The 27,474-nt window shown below is 38.8% G+C and overlaps 2 protein-coding genes across 13 annotated transcripts in view; one reads left to right on the top strand and one right to left on the bottom strand.

The window, feature by feature from the left end:
* BLNK (B cell linker) overlaps positions 1-27,474 on the bottom strand; it is a 99,049-nt gene that overhangs the window by 51,944 nt on the left and 19,631 nt on the right. For all 4 annotated transcript variants that reach the window (XM_065671962.1, XM_065671966.1, XM_065671960.1 and 1 more), the window contains exon 3: positions 14,394-14,440. In XM_065671962.1, coding sequence (XP_065528034.1) covers positions 14,394-14,440 — 47 coding nt within the window. The remainder of the gene's footprint in view (positions 1-14,393; positions 14,441-27,474) is intronic.
* The window catches only part of DNTT (DNA nucleotidylexotransferase), a 194,919-nt gene that overhangs the window by 5,331 nt on the left and 162,114 nt on the right, over positions 1-27,474 (top strand). For 3 of the 9 annotated variants that reach the window (XM_065671980.1, XM_065671979.1, XM_065671977.1), the window contains exons 1-3: positions 14,701-14,819; positions 16,998-17,123; positions 19,943-20,038. The gene's annotated coding sequence lies outside the window, so the exon portion shown is untranslated. The other 6 variants (XM_065671983.1, XM_065671971.1, XM_065671972.1 and 3 more) reach the window with 4 other exon arrangements.

Raw genomic sequence — 27,474 nt, forward strand, 5'->3', positions numbered from 1 at the left:
TACTTTTTCTTTCAGTCATGCTAGAAAACCCATTTCTTAACCACTTCTCAATTAGCAAAATTTTGTCTCCAACATTAACAGAGAAGATCGTGCCAAAAGTTTTTTCTTAGAACTACTCGGAAGTCAAGGATGCAACTGTTCTGCATAGGAAAGAATTCTTCAAGTGGATTGTGTGTATAACCTCTCTTGCCAAGTGGTTAGTGTATTTTTTCATTTTGACTTCCCCACTTCTGGGGAGTGTGGGGAACCACAGGATGTTGCAGGTTTTACTCTATGAGACAGCTTTGTGAGCTTTTGCTTGGCTTTTCCTAGAAGAAAAAAGGGCAGCAATGTAGGCATTCCTGAGCAATATGCAAAACAATTGAAAATTCACTTCAAAATATCTGTCTGATTTTACTTGAGGTCTTAGTATTTCATCTTGATCAGAGGTCCTTATCCCTGCCTATATCTACATGCTGTCTTAAATCTGTCTTAGCCTCTGATAATTGCTTCTAAGAGTATTTATTCTCTATTTAAAGGATTTCTATTTAAAATTTGTGTCTACTGCTTGAGCTCTGACTTCATGCTACTACTGGGATAGCACTAAAGGTGAGAACGCCAACCATGGAAGCAGCGCAATGTGAATGTAAATGCAGTTGGTCAGTAACAGGAATTTGGCTTGATCAGTCTGTGTTCACATGAAAGTCAGTAAATGATTGCTACAGTTCTGTTTTTTTGAGGCTATGGAAATGTAGTGAAAATAGCCCAAATGGATACCACCTACATATGAATTAGAAAACAGCCCAAATTCATACCACCTGAATCAGAACTGCAAACTGTAGCCATGTTGGAGACTTGAATTTTTCCTGAAGCCTGCTATTTTAAAGTATTTTGTATGTATTTGATCTCTTCTGCTTTCAGAATGTCTGTAGGAAGACATGCCAGCAATATGCTATGCAGATGAAGAGCAGAGGGGAAATGGAGAGTTAGCAGTAGACTGTCACATGCTGCTCGGGAGGATTTTGTGCTTGATCATATGGGTCTGAATGCAAATTTGCAGGACTTGGTACTAGGCCAAAAGAACACTTGAACTATTGTTTAAAACTATGCCAATTTAGACATAGTTTTGTTTCCCCTTGATTTCTATTTTGGCTGATAACACTGCCTACTTAACTCATCATTCAGCGTCCCATGGCTGCTATTCAGAAACCATGAGGTTATGGAACATGATTTGTCAAGACATTATCTGTATTTACTACTTACGAACGGCTATAAACAGGGGAAACACTACTGCTTCATGTTTATAATAATGCATCTCTGGTTTTTCCGAGCATTGCTCTCAGACTCTCATTAACTTAATTATAATTATATTTAAATGGATTTTTTTCAATTTCAGGATGCATAGAAGCTGTTTTAAACTAGAAAACACTACTTTTACAGGAAAAATTACATGTGGGCATTTACTTGTGTCTTAGCAGATGAGAGGGAGGTACTTCTCTGTCTTAAGTACTTTTAAATAATACTAATTTTCAGTTTTAGTCTCCTCACTGTGAGTCAAATGGTTCAGTGCCACAGCATTAATTTTGGAAGTTTCCTAGCAACTGCCCTAGAAATCTTAAAGCCTTAATCTGTTATCACTTTGGACACTAAATGGCATGTTAAAAGTTTTTCATATAGCACTAGTAGTAGGAGATGCATTTGAAAATTCAATTCAATTTGATTGTTAGGGATTTAGATTTTCTATAGGCTTACTGGAGGAAAGAGGCAGTATGTGTAGGCATGTACTGTGGGGTAGGCAAAGATGTGAAAACAGTGAATTTAATAGGATTTTCTCATGAAGGGGCTTCTGAGCAAATTCACTTTAGCACCTGCTGAGAAAATGTGTTTTATTTCTCTGGGGACAAACCCAATGTGTAAAAAGCTGCACTTCTGCTTTTCGATTTTACTGTCATCTGTTCCACATGCACACAGAAACACAAAATTTGCTCCTTCAGACAGATTAATTATTTCATGTTAAACTGAAAGTGTTTGAGGTCAGATTGCCTTGGAGGCAATGACCTGTGTTGGTGCTAGCCAACAGCTACAGTGAATCTGAAGAACGGTGCTGATGCTCAGTCTGCAAATAGCCCCTTCCAGCAATCAGGAGTGACTGGAACGAAGATGCTTGTAGCTGGACAGCTTTAATCTAGCTCTGATCCTTACCATGGCAGGAGGGTGTAGGGGCACAGGCTTCTTTGCAGACTGGCAAGCCTCTCTCGTTTCTGACTTTTCTCCAGGGCTTGTATACCCTGCTCTCCTGCCTCCTGCTGCAACTGGATTAAACCTTGGACGAATTTGTTTCTCTCTCTGTCCTCCTGTTTGGGGTGTGGATTTACCCTGGAGAGTACCCAAGGAGCCTTAGTGGGAGTGCTTAGCAGAGTGGGTTATTTAGCCCTAGCACTGAGAATGAGACTTGGATGGGGCAGAGGAGGACTGGGAAGAAGTGTTTTGGGTCCTTCTTTTCTGCATGTGCCAACTGAGCATCAGTCAAAATTTAGACATTGATAGTGAATGTTCTAAATATGATTTTGTCACTCATAAAATCACTGTGTATACACTCACACAAACAAAAGATTGTACAATGTTTTCAAACTTCAGAATGAAAGGGATGTTTTAAATTGAGGTTACTTCTGTATAGTGCTGATACTATTTAGACATATCATGATGTCTTCATTACTTGGAAAATGCTGAAAACCCTATAGTTTTTAAACCCCTTCTTTCTTGTCTTGCACTGGCCTGTAATACATACAGCCAAGATGCAGTACATACGGCCAAGTTGTATGTATGTATGTATGTATATGTTGGTGCATCTTTTCTCTGGTACAATTTAGTAATCTGCAGTGCTTCACTGACCACAATAATTGCTGTCCAAGCATTTTCCTGTTCCTGCTTAGGAACAGGAAAAATATTTTTGTCTGTAGTCTTTTTTTGTTTTCATATGTTTCCATCTTCTAAAGACTGCTCTCTTCTGTTTCTTGGATAACTGGAATTGCCTAACACTATGTTCTGGGAACAGAAATATCACCAAAGTCCTTCTCACCCACAACTATAGTGCATTTGAAATACCACCTTGAAAAAAAGACAGTGAAGTGATCAAGGAGATGGGGGACTTTCTAAATAGAGAAATTATCATCTTATTAGTTAATAAAGTAGCAAACTACTATTTGAAATAATAAGAAGATAATATTTTATGACCAAAGATAAAGAGTTTCATGGAATACTCCCTTCTGTGGAGAAAAATTACTCAGATTTGTAACTACAGCCATGATTTTTTCTGTTGTCTAACACTGCAAATTTTTTGGTATTGTTGCGAAGAATATGTTTACACAGTTGGTAACTTTAATTGCATGAAGACAACAAAACTGTAGCTGAAGAATAGGAGTGTCACAATATATCAGTGGATTATTATTTTTATATATCCTATTTCAAAGCATTTATTGCTGTAATACAGCATTTAAAGGAGGTACTTCGTAAGTTTGTGATCATAAAAGCCTGCGTCTTTCTACTCCCAGAATATACTGAAAAAAATTCTACATTTAGTGTCAAACATTGGGTTTCAGAATAACTATTTCTACTTTTTTTCTGTCATCCCTTCAGATTAAAAACATAAAGGGAACTAGGGGAGAAGTGAAAGAAGAAGGAAAATTTGATAGAAATCTATATGTAAAGAAATGCATATATGTAAAATTGAATATTTATTGTATTGCAGTAGTACACAGCAGTCTGCTTTATAAAGTATTATCCCTTTTCATTGTGCATTGTTATAATAAAGAACAAGAAGGTCACTGCATTAAGGAAATCACAATCTAAAATATTTGGGATTAGGGAAAGCTTTGGTTAGTTTAGAAATTCTATACATAAGATGATAGTCTTATGAGATTTTAATTTCTGAAAACTAATAGATTTTTACCAACATCTACAGGATGGACTTGGACTTGGGTACTTAAACCTTCTCTGTGTCGCAGAGATCTGCCTGGGGTTCTGATTACTTTCAAGCTTAAGCCTTCCTCGAGGTTGGCTAACTTTCATAATTGTGTTCACAGGAGAATTTCCCCTTTTATGAAAAAGACTCCTCAAAGTATCATGAGCTTCTAAAGAAATTAGAGGTTGCTATTATTATTCTTATTCCTGGTGGAACCGACACCACCAACCCCTTCCTGAATCAAAGTTCACAGAGTAAATTTATTGAAGTGTGGTGCATTGGAGTGTTTTACGAGCTCAGCTAGTGATATACTCTTCATAAGTGTGCAGACAAAGGCACCCACTCAAACCCATTTGCTTGACTTTATCTTCTTTAAAGGCACCTGATGCAGGCTAATGTTACAAATGTCACATGAATTAGACCTTTGATGTGACCCAGGCTTGCTTTACTTTAAGCCACCCAATACTCAATAATATTGGAATACAGAGAAATGCCATAATAAAGAAGCAAAATTTTGAGCTTACTATAGAATAAATTTTCTCTTGGTATAGAATAAATAAAATAGAATACATGCCCAGGTATCTGTTGGAGCTATGCCATGGGGCTGAGTTTCAAAACATTCTTAATACAATTGTTGTGAATGAGCAACACTTCAAATCTACACAGAAAGTGGGGCTTTTCCAGAAACTGGTGTTCTATCCTGTAGACTCTGCAAGATACATTGTAAGTATAGACGTATACTGATATGTTGGTTTTCATTTAGGCTGGTTCTGGACGATTTGCATCTTTAATCCTGAAGAACTGACTCCCATTATTCATTGCGATTAACAGAGGATATGATACTGTATTCACTTTGATGATGGTAGAGAAGTGTTGCTGGAAAGACATCATCTGTAAGGCTCTTGTCTGTGATCTGAATTAGCTATATTTGCTATTTATTTGTCAGTGTTTTCTTAGAGCTGCCTGGTGATGGAGGTATATCACACATATTTAGTGCTGCTTTTGGTTACAAGCCAAAATTGTTGAAATTTTGGTTTTATCTGTAATTTTCAATAAATCCCTGGAAAAATATTACATACTAGAGGATACCTGTCAGACTGCACATGTGAATCACATTTCTATTTCTTTAAAAGAGAAAATAATGACAGGTAATATTTGACTTTGAAATTTTTTACAGGGTATATGTAAATCTGTTTGTGGGCTACATGTGGACAGAAAACATCTAGTTGTGAATAATGTCTTAAACATTGTTTGTACCAGTGATACAAAAGGAATATAGGTGGTAGTTCATGCTGACATTTGAAGCAATACAAACAGTCCTTTCCTGTCTGTCATCTTGAACTGTAATATTTATTCATTAAAGCAAGAGCATGTGTATGCCTTATATTCGTGTGTATTTCTTCAGAATATTATTGCTTCAGCCAGCAGAATGAGATAAGGAAGATATATACCGATAAAGGTAATTAATTATATCAGCCAGATCAGCGATTTAGAAAAGGATCTGATTACTTTTATGAAATGTTTCGTAAGGCAAATGAACTGAAATGGTAATGTATTTTTAAGTTATTGTCTGTATTCTGAGACCTCTGTAAAATAATAAGCCATGAAACTGGGCAGTGAGGAACTAAACAGGAGAAATGACAGAGCTGTGGTAGCAGGTGTCTGGGGAAACTGAAGTGCCAGAATCGTGAAGAAGAAACTGAGACTTCATGGTCTGTCAAGGATATCATTGGAGAGTGCCTAAAATATGCAATGGCAGTGGGTGGAAGACAGTGGAAAATAGGAGAACCAGTATAAGAACTGTAAAATACATAAACTCTTTTTTCCCCCTCAGAATTCTTGACTATTGGGAACAGAAGAAGAATGTCAGGCATGAGTTGTGGAAGAGTAAAATAAACTATTATTTAAAACAGACCAGGCAATACTGTTCCATCAGAATTTTTAGCTGCAGTCTCAGCCTTCACCAAGACAGATTTGGCCAAGAGACTGAACAGCCTCCCTACTCTGGAGAATGTCCTTTCATCCCTCTATATGAAGAGAGGGACTCTTCATCAGGGACTGCAGCAGTAGGAAAGGGATAATGGGTTCAATCTTAAACAGGGGAAATTCCAGTTAGATAGAAGGAAAAAGTTCCTTACTGTGAGGGTGGTGAGGCACTGGAATGGGTTGCCCAAAGAATTGATAAACAGTCCATCCCTGGAAGTGTTCAAGGCCAGGCTGGAAGGAATCTTGGGTGACCTGGTCTAGTGTGAGGTGTCCCTGCCCATGGCAGGGGATTGGAGCTAGATGATCTTAAGGTCCTTTCCAACCCTAACTATTCTATGATTCTATGACTTATTTGCATACTTAATGCAATTTCTGCATTTGTTTAGGCCATGTCTTTGAAATGCATATTTTTTTTCCATATTTATGAATTCTACAGGATGTCACCTGTAGCTGTACAGGCTGTTGGGTTTCAGGTCTTGAATTCTGTTGCACAAAGGGATGCTGTGGCATTCCTACCAACTGTACTTTATCTTTTGCCAGGCCAGCTGTGCTGAACAGCCTCTCCTGAAGCTGTTTCAAGTGGCTGGTTGTTACAGCACCAACTGTCTGGCTTGCAGCTGCAACAGGCCTCCCTGCCACAGTCCCTTAACTTCTTGCAGCTCAACTTCTCTACCGTCCTTGTTTAGCTGACCCCATTTTTAAGCACTGCAGTTTTCATGGCTGAGTATCTTACCTTGACCATTTACCTGTTCTCTTATCATTTCTGAATTAAAGAAAGTCTGAATGAAAGGGTTTAATACTTTCCTTCATTATCTTAGAAATACTGCATCTGCCATCACAGCACAAATATATAAACTAATGAATGAAGCTCTGCATGCTTATACGAAAGAAAAAATAATGTTGTTTTTCACTCATTTTCACAGAGGCTAGTCTAAAGTGAGAAGAATGAAATATCTGTCCTGCAGAGAACATTAATGTGTGTCGACATCACGCTGTAAATGAAATATTGTATTCCTTTAAAAAACTGAGAGGACTCCAGTTTGGAGATTCAGAACAAAATGAGCCAGGACATTTGCTCTGTTTTGTGCCCAGTGTGTGCCTGAGCTGGAGCACATATGGAATTCTGCTAAAATGAGATTATAAATTAATAGTACTTCACACTTCATTGCTTGAATGAGCCAGAAGTTATTTTCTTCTGAGTTGGAGTCCCAGGTGCAGCTCTTTCCGACTACCAAATATGATTTTCTAAAAGGGAAGAAAGACCAGTGAATTGAAACTACAACAACCTCTTCTCCGTGGTCTCAGTACAGCCATGTAATAAAGAAAAGGAAAGCACATCAACTGACAGGGTGAAAGAAGAAGATTCTGTCCATATATATAATGATGGTGACAAACCAGTTTGTGGTTTTGGGCTACAGCTTCCATTTCTGGTTCTTCTTCTGGCTTTGTGCACAAACTTCAGCTGGTCTGTGATTTAAAAAGATGACTTGTTTCTTTGATTTTTTTGGTACCAACTTGAGATGCTGTGCAACTCATATTCTATTACTATTTAGGATGGTCTAGAGTCATACTGACAAAGATAAATATTTCTACTTTCACTAAAACTTAATGAGGTGAAGCTATTGCAGACCTGGCTCTCTCTACAGCTGGATCAGCATATGCTTTTTTTCTCAGACGCTGATCTACTCTTTCTCTTCAAAGAGAGTTAAAATACATCTAGTATTATTTAACACTAGTTTGTTACACTTATCAAAAATGTCAGTGATTTATCTTGCTTAACATCTCTAAAAATGACCATAGCATTTCCAATATTAAAGAAACACTTCTATAATTATACTGTTAACTCACCCCCAATTGCCATTCTGTAGATGCCTAAGCATAGTAGGGTACCATGCAAGGAAACTGGGCAAGACTGAATAATTTGAAAATTTTCTAGTTTAGAAGTTGTTCTGAGCAGGCTCTAGAACAGAGCGTGGTGGAAAATCCTGGTATTGAAGAAGAGGAGAAGGCTCTGGAGATGGTTCAGGCTTGTACTGATTTATATATTATATATAGAGACATAAGCCAGCTAAAACAGCAAACTCTGTGTGCCTCTCTGTATTTTCCTAACTGGGATAGGGAGGGTAGGGAAGATACTCAGACAACTTGGAAACTGGTTTCCATCACAGGTGTTGGTAAGAAAAATAGGGATTTCTTCTGATATCTTCATATCCTATCAGTTCTTTTTTCGACATCCAGATAATATCAATTGGTATTTCACTCTTTGAGAGTGGGATTATATTCAGTAAGATAAGATGGGAGAAAGGACAAAATTATTTTATTTTATTGGAGTTTGTGGGTGTAATATTCATTAAAATAGAAAAAAACCCTCCAACTCTGACAATGTATCTGAAACCCTGAGTTGCCCTTCAGCTGAACATGTTGCTAGCTTGAATGGCTTCTATATTGGGTTTGCTTTTCATCCCACCTAGAACACCATTAATGTAACTCCACCCTGCACCTCCATGTCCAGTTTTGAATGATTGTTTGAAAATGCCTTCTGTGTGGTTGCAGTTGTAGGAGAATATGATGTACAGAAATAGTTTCTACTTTGTACTATTTTCTTTATGTGTTATTGTCGATATAAAACAATTCATAAAATACAAATTCACTGTTTATGGAATTGTATTAAATGTTATTTGACTTAAATAGTGGACAGCATATTTTGCCAAAATAGAATATAATAATTTTTTGGCAAATCCCCAAAATATGACAAAGCTTGATAAAACTGTATTCCCCTAGTACTAACAAATGCCCAGTTACAGATTTATAGGATTGGAATGTGTCTGTATTCACCTGACTAGGTAGTTTTTTTGACATGGAGCTGAGATGGGAGAAGTGCTATGATTAAACTGTGGTTCAGATCCACATGGTGTATGGCGGTGCCACAAGGCTTCTAAAGCTGTGATCTTTCCATTCTTTCATTGTTAAGCTTTCATAAAACATTTCAGTATAGAATACCAGTTGGCCTGGCTTTAGATCCAAGCTAGCATGGTGAACAGTTACATGAGCAGAAGTGAGCTTCCTAAAAGATCTTGGAACACAGTATGTTCCTGAGCTGTGAGGGATTTTCCTCCTCAAGTAACTGGTGTCATTGCAAAAGTCTCAATTGCTTATGGCAGAAGGAAATAAAACTGCCGTAATGCAAGTGTCTGTTGCCCCCTTTCTGCTGCAGAGGTGTAATAATCTATAAAAGAAAGCAAGACGATGTTGCTTTGCTGAGCAAATATTTTCTAGGTCCTCCTGTAAACAGGAGACTATCCAGAATTAATTCTAATCAGCAGGCAGTGGCTGCCTCTGTAAATGTTTGATGTCTGAGTAGACTTTTGTTATAGCCTTTCTATGCTAAAAATGAGTATATAATATATAAAATATTATTTAAAGTCAAATGCAGGTTGGCGGGTTTCTTTTTTCCTCCTTTGGCGTGTATGCAACTACCAAGGAAGTGCCCTGTATTATGTTTTTATGACGCTAGAGTGCTTATGTACTGGAAACCTCTTCAGATCTCTTTTAGGTATCATTTTAATTGGGTCATTGCTATATGAAGAGGTATCTATCTTTTGGATTTGCAGCCCTGGCCTTTTTCAGTTTTTGGAATAAGTGGAGATTTTTAAAATGGCATTTAAGCTACAGCAAAAACTGAGGAAAGCAAGGAACTAAATTTACACACTTAGACATAAAACTTTCAGCCTGATTCAGCACTGGTATTTGAAGGATAGAGGGTAATTAAAAATCCATTATAGTATATCCCAAGGAAAGGGGAAAACTATTCCTGCTTACTAAGTGTTGGGATAGCAGTCATCTATCACCCTTGCTTTTTCAGCTTGGAGCTTTCTCTGGAGTGGGGCAAGTCCAAATGCAAATTGTGACAAGATTTCTGTACTGCTGTACTTGCTTAAAGAGACAGTAAAAGCTCTTTGTCTTTATTGTTTCTTAAGAAAACAGTGTAATTCTTATAGCAATCTCATTTGGTTTATTATTTTTTTATTAGGATTTGTCTTTGGTTAGGCAACACTGAAATAAAAATACAGGAGCAGTGAAACTGAAAGTAGAATGTTGCACACCCTACATTTATTAACTAAGAATAAATTTAATAATAATGACCATGTAATCCCCCCTCCAAACAGGATTAGAAAATTTCTACATATGAAATTTGAATGTCATTGTAGCCTGTTAGAATTCTACTGATTTATTTCTTGACTCCACTTTTATTTTATTCTTAATTTTAATTATTGTGATCATGTTTATGCCTTCAATTATCCTGGCTTTTTAATGAGAATTAAAAACATAACAGCAGAAAATGCATTATGCATGCAAGTGTTTGAGACAAAGCTTCTTGCTAGAACCACAAACAGTGAGTTAAAATGCATTGAAGTGTCTGACTAAACTGTAGAGAAAAGATAGATGTAAATCTCTGTCATGAGTAGAGTACATTTCATTTTACCAGCAGAAGCCTGTTTGGCCTTTGAACCATCACTCTGTTGAGTTGCCTGCAAGCCTGGGGTGGTCCCTGACAACACAAGAGGTCTGTTCAGCAGCTGCAGTGATGGTAGTATTGGTCTCTGCGTGGCCAGAAATATCTGCAGTATTCAGATGTCCCCAGTGCATTTATCTCCTGTAACCCTGTGGCATCACAGCTGGGGAATGGGAACTCGGGAAGCAAGCTGCAGCTTTCACTTGCAGTGCAGTTGTACAGTTTTCCTTGCTATTTTAAGACATCCAAATTCCTGATGCTTTTCCATTATAACACCCCTGTGAGATAGGAAGATACTATTATTTTCACACTGCTGGTGGAAAAGAAAGCAGGGAATGCTAAAATAATATAACTGAGTTTACTTAGGCAAAGTAAAGTCTCAAATCCACATTTATGAAATCCAGGTTTAGTGATTATTGGACACTATTGCTCCAAAATACTGTGCCTTATGAAAACTCCCCTACCCAGCTACAAAGGTGTTCAGAGGAGATCCAGGCCTTTGCATCTGGTGTGTGAAGGACTTGTCCATGGATTTAAATTCTGATAGCTGTGAGAAAGCTAAAAGGTTAATTTTCCACATTAGGTTGTTTGAGAATGTATTCATATGTCTCAGGAGAAGACATCTCCTTTGCTTGGAAGGCAAGGATGATAAATTTGGGTTGAGAGTTATTAAAAATTGTGAGCAAATAAAAAAAGATGTTAGAAACTAATTTAGAAATCAATCTTAATTAGAACACTTGATTTATGAATAGTAAACTTTTCTGCATATACTATAAAATCCTGGTAAAATAAACTAGTAACATTTTTCACAGCAGTGAAAATTGGTAGATGTTTATTTCAAGAAAAGGATATCAAATGCTGCCCACACCATAATTAAGCAAAGTTTGTAAGTATGTGTTTCTTATCATAGCTCACTTATTATCCAGGATCTTCCATAACTGCATGTTGTTATACACAAATGGTAAACTCAAGGCTTAACATCTCATGCCTGATTTGCAGGTAAAGATTTCTCATTTACTTAGCAATCCAACACATCCAGAACAGAGTTCTGAATTTGCACATGTGACAGAGAGCACTGATTTTGATGAAAGAGTTCAGTCCTGATTTTGCAAAACAGTCCCTAGAGCTCAAGAGCTGAGAACAAAATATATTCTGGGTTTGATTTTGGGGTGAATTTCTAATCACATTAGCTATAAAGAAGGCCTTTTAATTTCACGGTCCCTGGGGAAGTGAAACTTGAGTAAGCCGAAAGCATTGTGAAACAACTTCTGGTAAACATCTGGTGCAGATAGTCTTGGACTATCTACACTGAGGTGGCTGAGCTGTAATTATACCTCTTTCTTAAGATGTGCTTCCAAAGATGGCTGCTCATAATTGAGATATAGCTTATATGTCAGTTTTGCTGAATACAGATACAAATACCAATCTTATTTGCACTGCTTCTTAAAATGTTAAGTAGGGATAGCAAGACAGGCTGTTTGGAAAGCACTTCAGTTCCAGTGTTATGAAATATCTGTGGTATGAGGTTGATTCCGCTATCTGTGCTCTCTTAAAGAGTGCTACTCAATGTAATGTCGTGTTCTACATAGTGCTCTTCCTGGTATGTATTTTAACACTTGAGTGAGTCCATGACTGTAGTTTGTGATATGTTTGAGACTTCTCCAATGGGAAGTATCTGGAAAGTGCTGTTGTACAGCCATTCTTGACAGTAAACTGGTTCAGTGTTTTGGGTGAACTTAGGCTGTCAGGATGAGAGTGTATCAACTGAGTCTGCAGTGTGGAGTGAAAAATACAAGTGGTGTTTCTGCAGGAGGAAGGGCTTTAAGCAAAGCTCAAGATTTCAACATGATGTCAGGACTGTTGAAAACATACAAACCTGTGAGAGCAGTTTGTTGCACAACCCTGGCAGCCAGATTGAGAGAGGGTTTGAACTAGCTGTCCCTTGTTTGAAATCAGCACCTCTCTTCTGTTATTGTTTTTGGAAGTGGGGAAGGAAATCTTTCATTACTGCATTTCAAGGATAAGATAGGACACTAGCAGACATTGCACCTTGATAATTTCACTACTATATTCAGTAGCTTCTCAGAAGCAATCTGTGGCTTTATGTGTTGATGGGAAGTAGTTTACAGGTTGTCATTAGGCTGCCAAAGTCAATATTAACTTTGAAATAACAGAACTAAAACAAAAGTAGTTAAAAAAGAGTTTATTTCAGAGTACCAAAACAGAATTGCGATGATAAACTCTTCCCAGAGAAAACACTTTGTCTTTTTTGCCCATATAATCTTTTCTCCCTTAAAGAACAGGTATAGTATTGACTAGAGGGAAAAGAACCGTCCATTGAGTTAGCAGAGGTATTTGGTGCAGAAGTCAGTAAAGCATACCCATGCATGGTACACCTGTGATGGTATTTCTTAGGAGAATATAGAATAACTGCATGTTTTGGTTCACTGAGCATTTATAGCCTTCTAGACTCAAAATCTTTCTTAAGTAAAAGAAAAACATCAAGTGTTGTGCTAGTGAGAACTAGAATGGGAAAGGCAAAGAGCTTTTGATGGTGACATGTCAAGGGACCTTCTGTCTAATGAATTCTTATAAAGAAACTTTCACAACAGGTGGAGACCTGAAGCACTGGCCACTGCCAACAGAAACACAGGATTTTGGTCTCACCTTGTATGGTAATTACTACTTTTTTGTTTATCTATCTATAGTGTTTTGATCCATTGGGGGTTATCTGCTGTATGAACACCTTGAACAGGCCTGTTCATCTGACTTAGGTGGATCAATGTAGACTTTTTCCAGTTAAAACGTGCAAACTGTTTGAGTACTGGAAACTCAAGCAGTTTTTGCAGTAACAGGTAGCAAGATGTGAGAACAACAGATTTTAGACTGAAAGTTGATGCTAGGGATATGACATTTATGCTGTGCATTTAAGGAGTTTTATTATATTAATGTATATCATAGAAACAGAGGTCACACCCTTGGTTAATTTCATATTCATACTCTCTACCTTTTCTCTCAAAATGTCCCCTCAGGCTTAATTGCTTTGCAAGAACATCCTTTGATGTTTTCCTTACTTATCTATTAAAACAAACCCAAACCAGTTTTTTGAATCCCACTCTATTGGTAAGAAGCTGGAGGGACTTGGAAGCATTTTTACCCATTAAAATCCTATTCTTATATCTATATAAATAAATATAAAACTTTCCCAGCTAGGAGCCACCCCCTCCTCCCCACCAAAAAAAAAAAACCAAAACCCAAAAAACCCCACAACAAACCACCACCACCAACTACATGGAAATAATAACAACCATTATGTGAAACAGGGCAATTCACTCCATATTGAACCAAACTCTTGGCGGTTTCATTGGCTCATAGATAAAATCCCAAACATTATTTCTGTGAAGTAACACAGGATAAATAATATACTTGAACATTAAGAATATCCTTCTAAATTAACTTGATTTGTCACCAACTACATGAAGGAGTTTTGTAACTGTTGTATCTGTACTTGCTTATTCATTATTCTATTTAAATTGTATTTAAACTACTTTCAATATAGCACTTTGTTAATTTAATCACTTAAATTGATCCCTAAGCAGCAGATGATCTTCTGAAAATTTGGCCTTATACAGTATACAAACAAAAAGCTTTTGTATTCTGTAAGAAGGTGAACTTGTACTTTTCCCTACTATAAAGGTTGTCCCTGTCTGTTTCGAGGAAAAATATCACACAGCAACTGATGCAGAAGAGACTTTCATGTCAGCTGATCTGAACCAGAGTTATTGTGAACCTTCTATGATCCGAAACCTGAGGAAGTTCTACCCACATCATTTAATGCCCTTTACATGAGCAGGTTTCAATTCTCATTTTCCTTATTTATTAACAGAGAAACTGTCAGAGTACAATAGAGTATTGGTCATTTAATGGGGAACCAGAAAATAATGAGAAACTTACGGCTGGTGCATTATTTTGAACCGGCTCAGCTCATAATCTGATATATTCTGAAAAGAGAGAAAATAGGTTTTATATTTTAAATCTATATAATCAAGACAAATTAAGAGAATTTCATGACATTTTTAATAGGGAACTAAGCAAAGACCTAAAAAATAGTTTTTAGTTTTGAAGCTACATGGTTGTCTCATCTTGGTTAATGCTTAACTTTTTATTTTAGTGGCCTGTTGTAACATTTCTGGAAAGCGGGTAGCACACACTACATTGTTAAACTGGAATGTAACTGGGCATGAGGCCGATTAAATTACACTGGTTAATGAATCATTCAAAAAAGTGATAAGCAAGCCATTTTACATGGTCTCCTTCCAGCTCCACCACAGAATTTCTTTGGGGTTTTTTACTGAAGTCAGCAGACCAGTATAACAATGGGTGAGTAGAAGATTACTTTAACAATGGTTTGGAGACTATTAACTCCCAGTTAGGTTTGTGTAGCTTCATATACCTTTCACTCAACGTGCCAAAGTGCACGCATCACACTAAAGCAGTAGAAGTACTTCCAATGTCCAAGCTAGTGCGCAGCTTGCAGCTGAACTTCTTAAGTCACAGTTTTAAGATAGTCTAAATGAAACCATTTTTATATCTATGTATTTTCCTCTAGTGCAAAATTTCCAGCAAAATCTCTGGATTATACTCAGAACAAGTGTGTGATTGCGTGGTTTCAGTCCAGAAATCTGCTAATACTACAATGCCCTCTTTCTCAGAATAGATTTCAACAGGAGATAGACTGAAAACACATCCATTTAATCGATACAATTCTAACCCTCCTTCTGGTTTTGACAGGAAGAGGAAATTAATTTGCTTTTTTTTCCCTCACAAAACTTCCTAAACACACCTATAATAGATGTGAAACCTCTGAAACAAATTCTTTCCAGTGACTTCAATGCTACTGAGTTCATCGTCATACGACTGATGTTTGGCCAGCCCTAGCTGTTTTTCTGAATAATCCCCCAGCTATCAGACCTATTCCAAACTGTTTTGCCTTTTCTCTTGTCACCTCATCAGCATGATAGATGAATTTTTTATCAGATATACAAAAGCAGACACTAATAACAAGCCAATGAGACAAGGAGATCAAGTGGAGTACATGTAAGATCCCAGAGAAAGCAGATTTCCTCTGTATTTAAATTCAAATGAATCTCTGCATACTTTGGTACATTTGTTGGGAAAATATGCCATTTCAGACAGTAGAGAACCCCCTACATTTAATACTTAGCCTGTAATTATACTGTAACAAAAAGCAGCTGCATATCTTTATCCAGTGGGTATGGTAATTAGCAGGTGATTGAGCAGATCTAGAAATCACCAAATTCCTGAGGAAATCTAAAACTATATTGAGCTGTCTGATTGATATAGGCCATCTGGACTGTTCAGACTTTGTCGACTGTAATGATGACTCACCAAAAATGCGTCTGCAGATCAATGACCAGAAATACTAGGGCCATTTCCTCCCCTGTTTCTGCGCCTTTTAAGTAAGAGGAGGAGGCACTTAAGCTCTTTGTTGTAAGGATTCGACTCTTATTTGTTCCTTTTTCTTTGCAAAATAGAATACTGAAGCCTGAACTAGTCTGTGTTAAGGTTGCTGAGGTATAATTGCTTGGTGATTGCAGCCAAATAGCTTGTGTAATTCTCTCTGCCCTTCAAGCTGATGTTTGCCGGAATGTTCTGCTTAAGCAGCACTCTGTCGTAAGCAGCTATTTCCAGACAAGCAAGTGCTGTGTTGTATGGTCAGATCAAGCACTTTTTAAAATAGCAATTGAGCTTGGTAGGGGAGGAAGCTAAGGATCTAAGCACTTCCTGTACTTGTGAATGTTTTATAGAGAGAGTTTTAATTTGATTCTTTTATTTATTTATTTATTTTAAATCTCTTAAACTGCCTTCAGTGAAGGCATTAAGCTACGAGCTTCCCTGAGGTTCGAGGAGATGGGCATCTATGGGTCCAGCTGAAAGCTGTCTTTCCGTATTTTTTTTGTTTTCCTTTTATATTTATTTTTCTTTCCAGTAAATTGAACCATTGTTTGCAACTAAGAGTTGCTGTTGCATTTTAGCAGCAAAGTTCTGGCCTAAGGAAAGAACACAGAAATATCCATTGCTCCTGTTGTTGCTTTTGATGTATGTTGTTAGTGATTTATATTGGTGTGAATGGAATATATTGCAAATTAATATGCATGATACAGAAGAAGTTACAGTATTTTTTTTTTCTGAAAGGATTTGAGCTGCCAAATATGCAATGGGGAGCTAAGGGGACATATTGGGTTTCTTGGTTTTTTGTTTATATTTACAGTTTCAGGTTAGAGTATGATTTAGAAAGCATATAAAAGTTACATTCTCTTCAAACCTGCTATTGATTTTTTCTTTTCTACTGGCTGCTTCATTCACCTGACATCAGTGTTTTCAGTAGCTCACTTAGCTCAGTAGCTAAGAGCAATCAAAACTCCTAGCTTGCAGATCAAGCCAGCTACCTTTGTTCTGAAGATAGCATCATGGAAGGGAAGAAACGCTGCAGTAGTGCAAATGTTTGAGGTGTGTCTCTTGCTCCTTTACTCACAGAAGCATGTCTTGGATCTGAGCCTATCCTGCTGTAGCTGCTTGCCAACATTGATGCTGACAAAGGGGAAGCCTTACATCAAAAGCAAAGAGAAGCCAAATTTCTGTACGATCTGGAGCTGCAGACCTGTAAGTAGGTTTTATGCACTTTTGTCTGGAAGAGTTTAGACTGACTCATGCACGTGGACTGTGAAGGAGACACACAGTGAACTGGCATGTCTGAGGTGCTCTAGTTCTGTGCACGTGCTTCATAAGTGGCCAGCCCATGTGCAAATGGCTTACATGCCTTAGCTGGGTGGGATTTAAGGCATCTTGCAGACTTGGGGACATACAGAGGATGACTGGTAGGTTGATAAGGGATAATTAGCATGCAAGTGACTCCTGGTTTGAGAAAACAGTAAATGTGGTAAGAAGGTTGTCCTGGGTTTACCAGGAGCCGTTTTGCTCCTTCTTAGTAACTGGTGCAAGCTCTGTGTTTTGACTTCCAGCCTGGGTAACCACGACAAAGGTAAAGAGAATTTGCTCTGACGTGGGATAAAATATTATAACACATTGTGAAGCATATATGGCATGTTCACCTGCCCCCAGTCTTAGCACTTCTCTAAGGAAGGTTTCTGTATCATAAACATGGCTGTCAGAAGGCATGGGTGTTGGCCATACAGATTTGCTTTAGAGATTTTTTTGCCATGTTTTCACAGTTCCTAGCTGAGGTTGTGCTAGGGGATATTTTTAACAGTTATTGCCTCAAAAAAGATTTAATTTGTCTTTGGAGAAGGCTGTTGGTACAGTTGATCAGTTGGTACAGTTGGTGCAGTCTTTTTCAGCCATATTTTTGAAGTTCACAGATGCACATCTCTTTCCTCTTCCTTACTTTTCAGCCCCTTGTAGGTAAGCACCTGTATAAGATGGTTATGGCTGCCAGGTACAAGTAATACCCTAAACAACCTAGAAACACTGTGAAGGATCAGTAGGAGCCTGAAGAGGTCAAATTTTGGTGTGAATGAGGATGAGAGGATTCATTTGAATTTATGATAAATATACTGTGTTACTAGGTAAGCTGTCAATATCTAGGCAGTAAAGGTGACAGTATTGTTATTACTTTACAATAGTGCTGAGTTATATTCTGTAGCATAGCTAGTTCTGAGAATTGACCAGTTTGGAGATGTCTGGGGAGCGGGGCAGAATAAAGACCAAATTTACTTGCTATACAACCATTTAAAAGTTGTTATGTCAAATAAATGCATAACACAAAAGCTCTGTACTCAGTATAACCAAGTTTGTTAAGACCTGTTATGTTTATAAAACCTGTTTGGTATTGACAAAAAGAGCTGCAAGAAGCCAGGTTTAGGAGGAATCTACAGCTACATTTTTTGCTTCCAAAAGATGAAATTTGGAGTGTAAATAAGAATGATCTACATTTAGGCAGTTGATAGGAATAAAAATCTGAAAAATCATAGGATTGTAATAAGCCATGTTAATGATATCTCTTATTAACTGGCATAGTAGACTGTCTGTATTTAGGAGAAGATAGTAAAAATGTCCTTACAGAATATAAAAATATTTGTGTGGAATAAGATCTCAATGCTGGCCTCTAGAAATACAGCACAAGCTATAGACTTGTGATACCTTGCAGATACCATCAGAGCGTCTCAGACTGAGTAAATAATGGAATTAATGCATAGAGGAAAATTGTATGTATGCTGTTTTGTTTTTTTTTTTTTTTTTTTGGATGAAGAACTCTGCTCCATAGGGGTTGGAAAAAAATGCAGGTGACAAGAAAGTAATTAATGTGTGGAATCCTGAAAATTTGAAGTTGGAGCAGAAAGAATGGAATAAAAAAGAAATATGTTTCTATTGTGAGCAGAGATTACTATTTTTAGGGTATTTATCCATTTTGAAGTGTATCAAACTGACATCTAGTGGTAGCAAGAGCACTTTTTGTGCAAAATGGTTTTATAGTGAGACAGTTTGCATAGCAGATTAACAGGTTGTAACTGCATTATATAATTAGATTTTTGATTTTCTATACTTTATCCTAACTCAAATCCAATTTCTTTGTTTTACAGAGCCTTTCAATTACATCTTTCTCCTTTTACTAATATCTGCTTGATATAATTCAAGGTGGTGGTGTCTGTTCATCTTTACAAATGCATGGACTCCTGCTAAAGAAGTGTCATTCTGATGAATAGTTTCATTAGAGAGGAAAAGGTTGGAAGAAGCATTAGGAATAAAATATTCCCACCCAGAAAGCTGAGGATAAGGGTTAAAGAATCTCTGTAGGGTCACCAATGAAATTGTTCAGCAGTGAATTTTAGACCTGTTATGAATAAACAGGAGAAGTCAGGCTTCAGAGCTGTGATGCATGTCTCAGGTGTGGCATTACTCACAAATGTAAGCTTCTCTGGGAGAGGAAGCAGGACTTTATGACCAAAACTGAAATACCATGTGACCTGAGGCAAGATGTGTGGGATCTGAATCAACAGAGCATACAGGCATGTACTTCAGTTATTCCCAGTGAAAGCAAGAAGGGTTCATTTGCTGGGGTCTGTGCTTCACTGTTTTTCTGAGTCATGGTTGGTATCCTCATTTCTCGTCCATACTATTATTCAAATAGTATTTAAAAAAAATATTTTTCTTACCTATATTCTTTCACATTTTTTCTAGCTTATTCTGGTTTCAGTGTCTTTTTGAAGAAAAAGCCCTTGCTAAAACTCTGCATGATAACTACCCCAATGAGACTTTAATTTAGCTTTGCCTTCAGTACCATTATATACACAATAGGCTAATTGCTAATAAAGAGGAGAAAAAGAACAAAGCTGCTAAAAAAAGAAATACTATTTAAAAATGATTTTAAAACATGGTTCAGGGGTACCGTATCTGTGGTCAAAGGATGCAACTTTAAAGGAACATAGAAAAATTTAAAAGCATCATTCAAATCTGTATTCCAGATAATAAATGAAAGAGATCGGCAACAGAAGGATGGGTGAAGATGAAGGCAAATCTGAAAGAAGAAGGAAAGGAAATATGCTTCAATGAAAGTGTGTGTAAGTAAGAGTGGGCAAAAATAAAAAAAAAATCGTCAGTTGATTTTTTTTTCAGGTTGGCAGTTTGTGGTAGGAATTGTCGAACTATATTGGTAATTTTTTGCTTGTAAATGTTTATTTTACAGTCTTCTTGGTTCATAATAACTGTTTCAAATATCTCAGAGGTGACAAATGTTGGTAGAATAATTCTAGTGAAACATAGCTCCCTGCAGTTTCAAGGCTGAGGTGAATCATGCTATGCTGCCTCTGTCATTATGTCTCTGTTACTTTCAAAACATGGTGAATCATATTTGTTGAACACAAATGTTGATATTCTGCAATGAAACTAAAGTTGTAGTAACAGAAGTGGTATAAGAAACAGATGCTGTCATTTCAGATAGGTGAGCCTACTGCTTTAACCTGGAAGCAGAGATGAGCAGAAATCCTGTTTGTTGCAGAGCTGCTCTGTAAAGACAAGATTTGTTAAGAGTTGCACCATCCAGAACTGGATGATACAGTTTTATCTAACCTGGAGATGGTAATCCAGTACAGGTGCTTAACACTTCTAATATACTTCTGACCTTTTGGGACTGAATGTGGGAGCGGTTGCAATGACACGAGGCCAATTGTTATGTGCAGAGTCACTCTGGCTTTGCACTCACTGAGGCTTTTCCTTACTGCTTGGATCCTGATGCTTTTCCAGAGCAGTGAAAGCATCAAGGATAAGTCATGCTAGTAGTGCCAGAATTGTTGATATAAATATCAATAAGACCTCACAAAGTACAAATGAATTTGTGTTGGGAGCAGTGTTGGTAGATAGAGGAATACATGTGGGAAATGCTTGTTGTAAATAGAACTGTGGGGATGAGATTCTTTGTCAGCCATCAGGAAGTGCTGCTGGTATTTGTCCTCAGACATGGTTTAGTTAAACAAAACTGCTTGTTTAATATGTTACTAAGAGCTGTGTTCATGTTACAGGGGTTTGAAATCTAGATGTCCATCATGCTGGAAGGAGCAGTAGAGTATTTTACATTTTTTAGGACAATTAAGTTTATTTTAGTACTGTTGATGGAGATCTGTTTCTTGTGTTGAGTGAAAAACAATATTTTAATAAATTATTTGATTAGGTTTGCACTACATTGTACTGCCGTGTGGTTTTGCCAGAACTCCAAGGCTGAGGAGCCTGTGCTGCTTATTCTTCCACATTTATTTAGCTGCTGAGATGGCAGAAACTTGACTTTTTTTTTTTTTTTTTTTAAAGAAAGATATTTTCCTGCAGTAGTAGCTCAGTGAGTCCTTGTGGTTTATCTTGAGGAAGCTGCCTTTTGCAATAGTGCGCACATTTAAGGTTAACCAGTTTTTGCTTTAAAAGAGCTCCAATGCAAGATTAAACTAGTTGATCTTTTGCTCTCATATACGCTATGAGTAGGTTTCCCTATGATTTATTTGTTTATGACCTAGAATGTCCAGCCCATTCTGTACCCCAGGAACTGCTCTTTCACACTTGGCTATCCAAGACTTTTTTGGAACATCTTGTATTCAACCTTGAATGCTGAAAGAATAGTCCCTTGCTTGAAAGCTGTCTGTAGAAATAGTCTTGATTGAAGACGGTAAAGCTTGATCTGCAACATAAATCTTTTTAGTGCACACAATGGGAAAATTCATGTTGTTTTTCCTAGAACATGAGTGTCCCGATTAGTCTTAGGCTAACCTAATGAAGAGATGAGACGTTTCCAGGGTTCTTTCAAAAACTATATTGTCTTTCTCAATATCAGTGTAATGATTTGTGGGCTGAGCTATATGTTTTCATGTCATTGCAAGGACATTTACTGGAACACAGAAAATAAAACCATTTCCCATATTTTTATAGGAATGCACTGTTATATGTTTAGGCAAATTAAAATGGGTTTTAGTGTTTGAAAAAGGAAGCAAGTCACCATAGACAGAAATGATAACTATGACTACTAGAAATTTAGCCTCAGCAAAAACTAGCAGAGCCTGCTGATGATGTGGGCTGCAAGATAAGGAAGTCTTCTTTCTTTTTTTTTTTTTTGAGAATATAGAATTCAGAAGAGCCAGCTGAAAGTCTTCTAGCAGAACCATCTATCTAAAAATGCTTCAGCAATTAAAACCTTGTTTTGCAGGACTGCTTTCACTTCATCGATGATTAAGAGTCTATAAAACATTTTGGCAAAATTTAATCAATTTATTTTGATGTTTTTAATATAAAGTAAAAGGACCAAATGAGGCATGTTGGTGCTACTGCTTTAGTGGTTCCAAAGCATTTTATTTTTACTTTTATGGGAAACTTGCAACTATTCAATCTGATTCAGAACAAAGGGCAATATTGAAGTGTCGGAAGTTCCATTTTTGGCCACATTGAAGAATTAATGGCTTGGAAAATATTTCTAGTCTGTAGTCAAGATACCAGTGACCCAAGATCTCCAAGAAACGGACATTCTGCAGAAGTGTCCTCAGCATGGGGCTCTGCTGGAAGCAAAACTGATGCTTTAGGAACTGACCTTTCCCCAGGCCTCAGCCCAAGGTGGGAATGCACTATAGAATCATAGAATCATAGAATAGTTAGGGTTGGAAAGGACCTCAGGATCATCTAGTTCCAACCCCCACTGCCATGGGCAGGGACACCTCACACTAAACCATGTCACCCAAGGCTTCATCCAACCTAGGCTTGAGCACTGCCAGGGATGGAGCACTCACAGCCTCCCTGGGCAACCCATTCCAGTGCGTCACCACCCTAACAGGAAAGAACTTCCTCCTTATATCCAATCTAAACTTCCCCTGTTTAAGTTTTAACCTGTTACCCCTTGTCCTGTCACTACAATCCCTGACGAAGAGTCCCTCCCCAGCATCCCTATAGGCCCCCTTTCAGATACTGGAAGGCTGCTGTGAAGTCTCCACACAGCCTTCTCTTCTCCAGGCTGAACAGCCCCAACTTTCTCAGCCTGTCTTCATACGGGAGGTGCTCCAGTCCCCTGATCATCCTCGTGGCCCTCCTCTGGACTTGTTCCAACAGTTCCATGTCCTTTTTATGTTGAGGACACCAGAACTGCACACAATACTCCAGGTGAGGTCTCACAAGAGCAGAGTAGAGGGGCAGGATCACCTCCTTTGACCTTCTGGTCACGCTCCTTTTGATGCAGCCCAGGATACGGTTGGCTTTCTGGGCTGCGAGTGCACACTGCCAGCTCATGTTCATTTTCTGATCTACCAGCACCCCCAAGTCTTTCTCTGCAGGGCCGCTCTTAATCTCTTCTCTGCCCAAACTGTAGCTGTGCGTGGGATTGCTCCGACCCAGGTGTAGGACCTTGCACTTGTCATGGTTGAACTTCATAACGTTGGCATCAGTCCCTCTGGATGGCATCCCTTCCCTCCAGCATATCAACCGGACCACACAGCTTGGTGTCATCGGCAAACTTGGTGAGGGCGCACTCAATCCCACTGTCCATGTCAGCAACAGAGATGTTGAACAAGACCGGTCCCAACACCGATCCCTGAGGGACACCACTCGTTACTGGTCTCTATGCTGTTGACCAGTTTTTGGCCCTGTTTAATAGTGACATCTAAAAGGACTTACTCTGACAGCTGCTTCTAATAACCTTGCCCTTTGAGAGGGCTCAACCATGTCTGAGCCAGCTGCTGCTTCTAGCTGCCTGAATCCTTTTCCAATAACTGCATGCAGGTGAATTGGGTCAAGTGGTGCCCTTCTGTGTCTAGCTTACTAAAACAATGCTGTTGTGAAAACAGACTCTTCCTTGGCCATGTGATTGTGTGCAGTTTCTTTATAGCTCATCTTCTCCTACAAAATGTGTTTTTGCTACCTGGTATTTCCTTAAGTGAGCAGACATCTCCACCATGGATGGTCTTCCAGGCTTTTACTGAGGTGAGAGAATGGGGGCTCCTCCAGGATCCTCTCTACCTCTTATAGCATCTCTTGCCTCTAGATAACCTAAGCAAGTTTTATGGTAATTACCTTGTATCTTATTTCTAAGGGGGTTGTTTGATAAAACGCAGCTAGCAGGGCGCCCTTCTGGTGCTCGCTTTCTGATGCCAAGCAAGGTGTCACCAGGCAGGGCTGGGGGAAGGAGCATGAGGCACCTGAACATCACAGTGGTTGCAGCTACTAAAAGGGCCATTCCTGCTCTTTCCCTTCTAGCTCCACTCCTACCTCGGAAGAGTCTCTCCCATTCCTGTGCTTCTCTGATGCTTTTGTGAATTGAACCATCTGTAAATTAAACAAGGGAGTTCCCTTGAACCAAGCGTAGCTCCTGGTGAGAAAGAGAGGGATGGGAAGAAGAAACTTACTGGTGAGGAGACCCAGCCCCATCCCTGGCAGCATCTTCTTCAGTTGTCTGGGTTTCTGTGAAATCTTATACTGAAGCTGTATGCCACAGCTGCTTTAAACCTCCCGGAAAGGTATAATCTCTGCACACTGTGACTCCTCTACCTTCTCCTCACTGTCACCAGCAGTTTTATGAGAAGCTGGATTAGGGACGAGGTATGTCTGAAAAATTATCATATTAAAAAAACCCTGAAGTTTTGGTGTTCATAGAACCTTGAGGTACTGTCTTTGTGCCTAAATGACAGCCAGTGCTAGTGAGTGTGTGTCTAATGGGAACACGGAAGGGGGGAACATTTCCCCTTTGCCCAGGTATGAAATGGTCCCTTCAGTTAATCTAATTTTCTTAAGGGGGGAGCAGAGGGAGGCAAGAATTAAAATTATATTGGTGGCAGTATTTTCAGTATTTGAATATTGACTTAGTAGGAAGATTATTGTCTTGGCATGATGGAAGAGGGCGCCTCTGTGGATGATGCTCTGTGCACTGCATTGAAAAACAAAAGTCCTCTATTTTCTGTGAATTAAGAGTTTCTGTCCTCCTCTCATGAGAGAGGCTGAAAATGACAACAGGAAATAGTACAGCAGGAATCAATTCTCAGGTCACTAATAGGCGAGTCTAGCAAGGACCCTTGTTACTTGGGGAAAGTAACCATAATCCTAGTTAAATGCTGCTATCCAGGACAAATAAGTGAATACAGAGGCTCCACAGGTCTCTCAGGCTGTTGGGAGCAACAAAATCAATCTTGGAGAATCCCAGAAAGTGAGGGACTTCAGACCTTCAGCTCTCTCCTGCTGGCCAGGGGCCTGGGAACTGTGCAGAAGTGCTCCCTGCTGACACTTCCTGCAGAAGCAGCTGCCTTCTGCTTTCTTGCATCTGGACAAAACCAATAATTATAACAAGGGCTGGGAAACAGCTGAGCCTGAAAAGACTGTACAGAAGGGGTGTGAGAATTGTTTCTCCTCTCAGAACAAATATGATGTCAGAAGCGCAGTATCAGCAATCTTAAAACTGCAACAATAGTCTTAAAACTAAAGCCTGTATGTGAGAGTATTCTTGAAATATTATAAACGATCATATGCATAATTATAAGCACATTAAATGTCATCACAGGAATGAGAAGTAGCTAATCTTAATGTTAAGAATAAATGCCCTTGTGGAATTAGAAAACAAATGTGACTTTGTACATGCCTGGCAGCTCCAAATGCTCTGATAGCTGGCCACCTTCTGTTTGGAAATAAGCCTCATTCATAAGCTCCTTGCACATTTACATTGAAGTAACAATATTGTATGCCCACGCAAAGATCTGCTGAGCTACTTAACTTTGAAAATATCCCCTGGAGAGTGGGATAGATTTGCTGTACCTTCCTTGATATTGCTGTATGTTTTTGAAGTAGTGCTTTAGTTCCACTGTTCAGCTTCATTTTAATAACAACAGTGGTTATAGCTATCTTGTGTAGGTCCTCTTTATAGTCACAAAAGTGTGGTGTATATATAACTGTAGGCATCTTGAAAATGAGTAGTTGATTAGCTTGAATCATGTTAGCTCAGCCACAGTAAGCAACAACACTAATAGTGGGTAATCACTGAGATCATCAGCAAGAGCATGGCTGCTGCCTTACAGTGGCCAAAATAACTTTGGGAAAAAATAGACTAAGGTGTTGTCAGGTCACTATAAATAGGAGAAGGAACACCATATACAGCTGTAGTAATTTAGGTAAGCAGCAATGTTATCGAGGTTCAATACAATGAAGATGCCTTACTGTAAAACACACATGCTAGATGTAAGTTGTTTTAAGAACTCAGCTTTCATGACTGTTTCGTGTTGAAGAGACCAGTTGCTGATACTGCTGACTGAAACAGAAGAAGCTATTACAGCCACCAGAGAAAGGCACATGTAGTTGCTTATGTCAGTAGATGTCTTCATTCAAAGCATAAACCTCATCTATGTTGGGGCCATAGTATGGTAAGTGTGGATGAGGACTTCCAAGAAGGGGTGGGAGATGTGTAGCATGGGGGTTGACCTGCTGGAAAGTAGTGAAGGGGAAAGGGACCTGGGGGTCCTGGTGGATAGGAGGATGACCATGAGCCAGCAATGTGCTCTTGTGGCCAAGAAGGCAAATGGCATCTTAGGGTGCATTAGAAAGGGAGTGGTTAGTAGGTCAAGAGAGGTTCTCCTCCCCCTCTACTCAGCCTTGGTGAGGCCGCATCTGGAATATTGCGTCCAGTTCTGGGCCCCTCTGTTCAAGAAGGACAGGGAATTGCTTGAAGGAGTCCAGCGCAGAGCCACAAAGATGATTAAGGGAGTGGAACATCTCCCTTATGAGGAGAGGCTGAGGGAGCTGGGTCTCTTTAGCTTGCAAAAGAGGAGACTGAGGGGTGACCTCATCAATGTTTACAAATATGTGAAGGGTAGGTGTCAGGATGATGGAGCTAGGCTTTTTTCAGTGATATCCAGTGATAGGACAAGGGGCAATGGGTGTAAACTGGAACATAGGAAGTTCCACGTTAACATCAGGAAGAACTTCTTTACTGTAAGAGTGACAGAGCACTGGAACAGGTTGCCCAGGGGGGTTGTGGAGTCTCCTACACTGGAGATATTCAAGGCCCGCCTGGACAAGTTCCTGTGTGATGTACTGTAGGTTACCCTGCTCTTGCAGGGGGGTTGGACTAGATGATCTTTTTAGGTCCCTTCCAACCCTTGGGATTCTGTGATTCTGTGATTCTGTGAGTGTTAACCTCTCTCCTACTTTGTGATGCTATGTAGAGTGCTGCTTAGTGGTTTATGGCTGTGGCAGCCCCAAATCTTGAGAGCGCCTCTTAATGGGGCAAAGACTAGTAGAGTATTAGTCAATGCTTACCAGTGACACAAAGAGCTCCAGAAATTTTCTTGGTAAATACTTGGCTACAGAGAGGTTAAAGATATTTGATATAAACTTCTGCTTTAATTGTTCCAAATTGGAAATTTGAAAGACAGCCTGTAAATGTAACATTCCCTCCCCCCTACACCAACATCCCCTGACTTCTGGGATGTCATTAGATCTGTTAGTGTGCTTAAATGGTTTAATTAAAATCTTTTCTGGTCCAGTGCAATAAACAATA

The sequence above is a fragment of the Lathamus discolor genome, chromosome 3, assembly GCF_037157495.1.
Source record: "Lathamus discolor isolate bLatDis1 chromosome 3, bLatDis1.hap1, whole genome shotgun sequence".
NCBI lineage: Eukaryota > Metazoa > Chordata > Aves > Psittaciformes > Psittacidae > Lathamus > Lathamus discolor.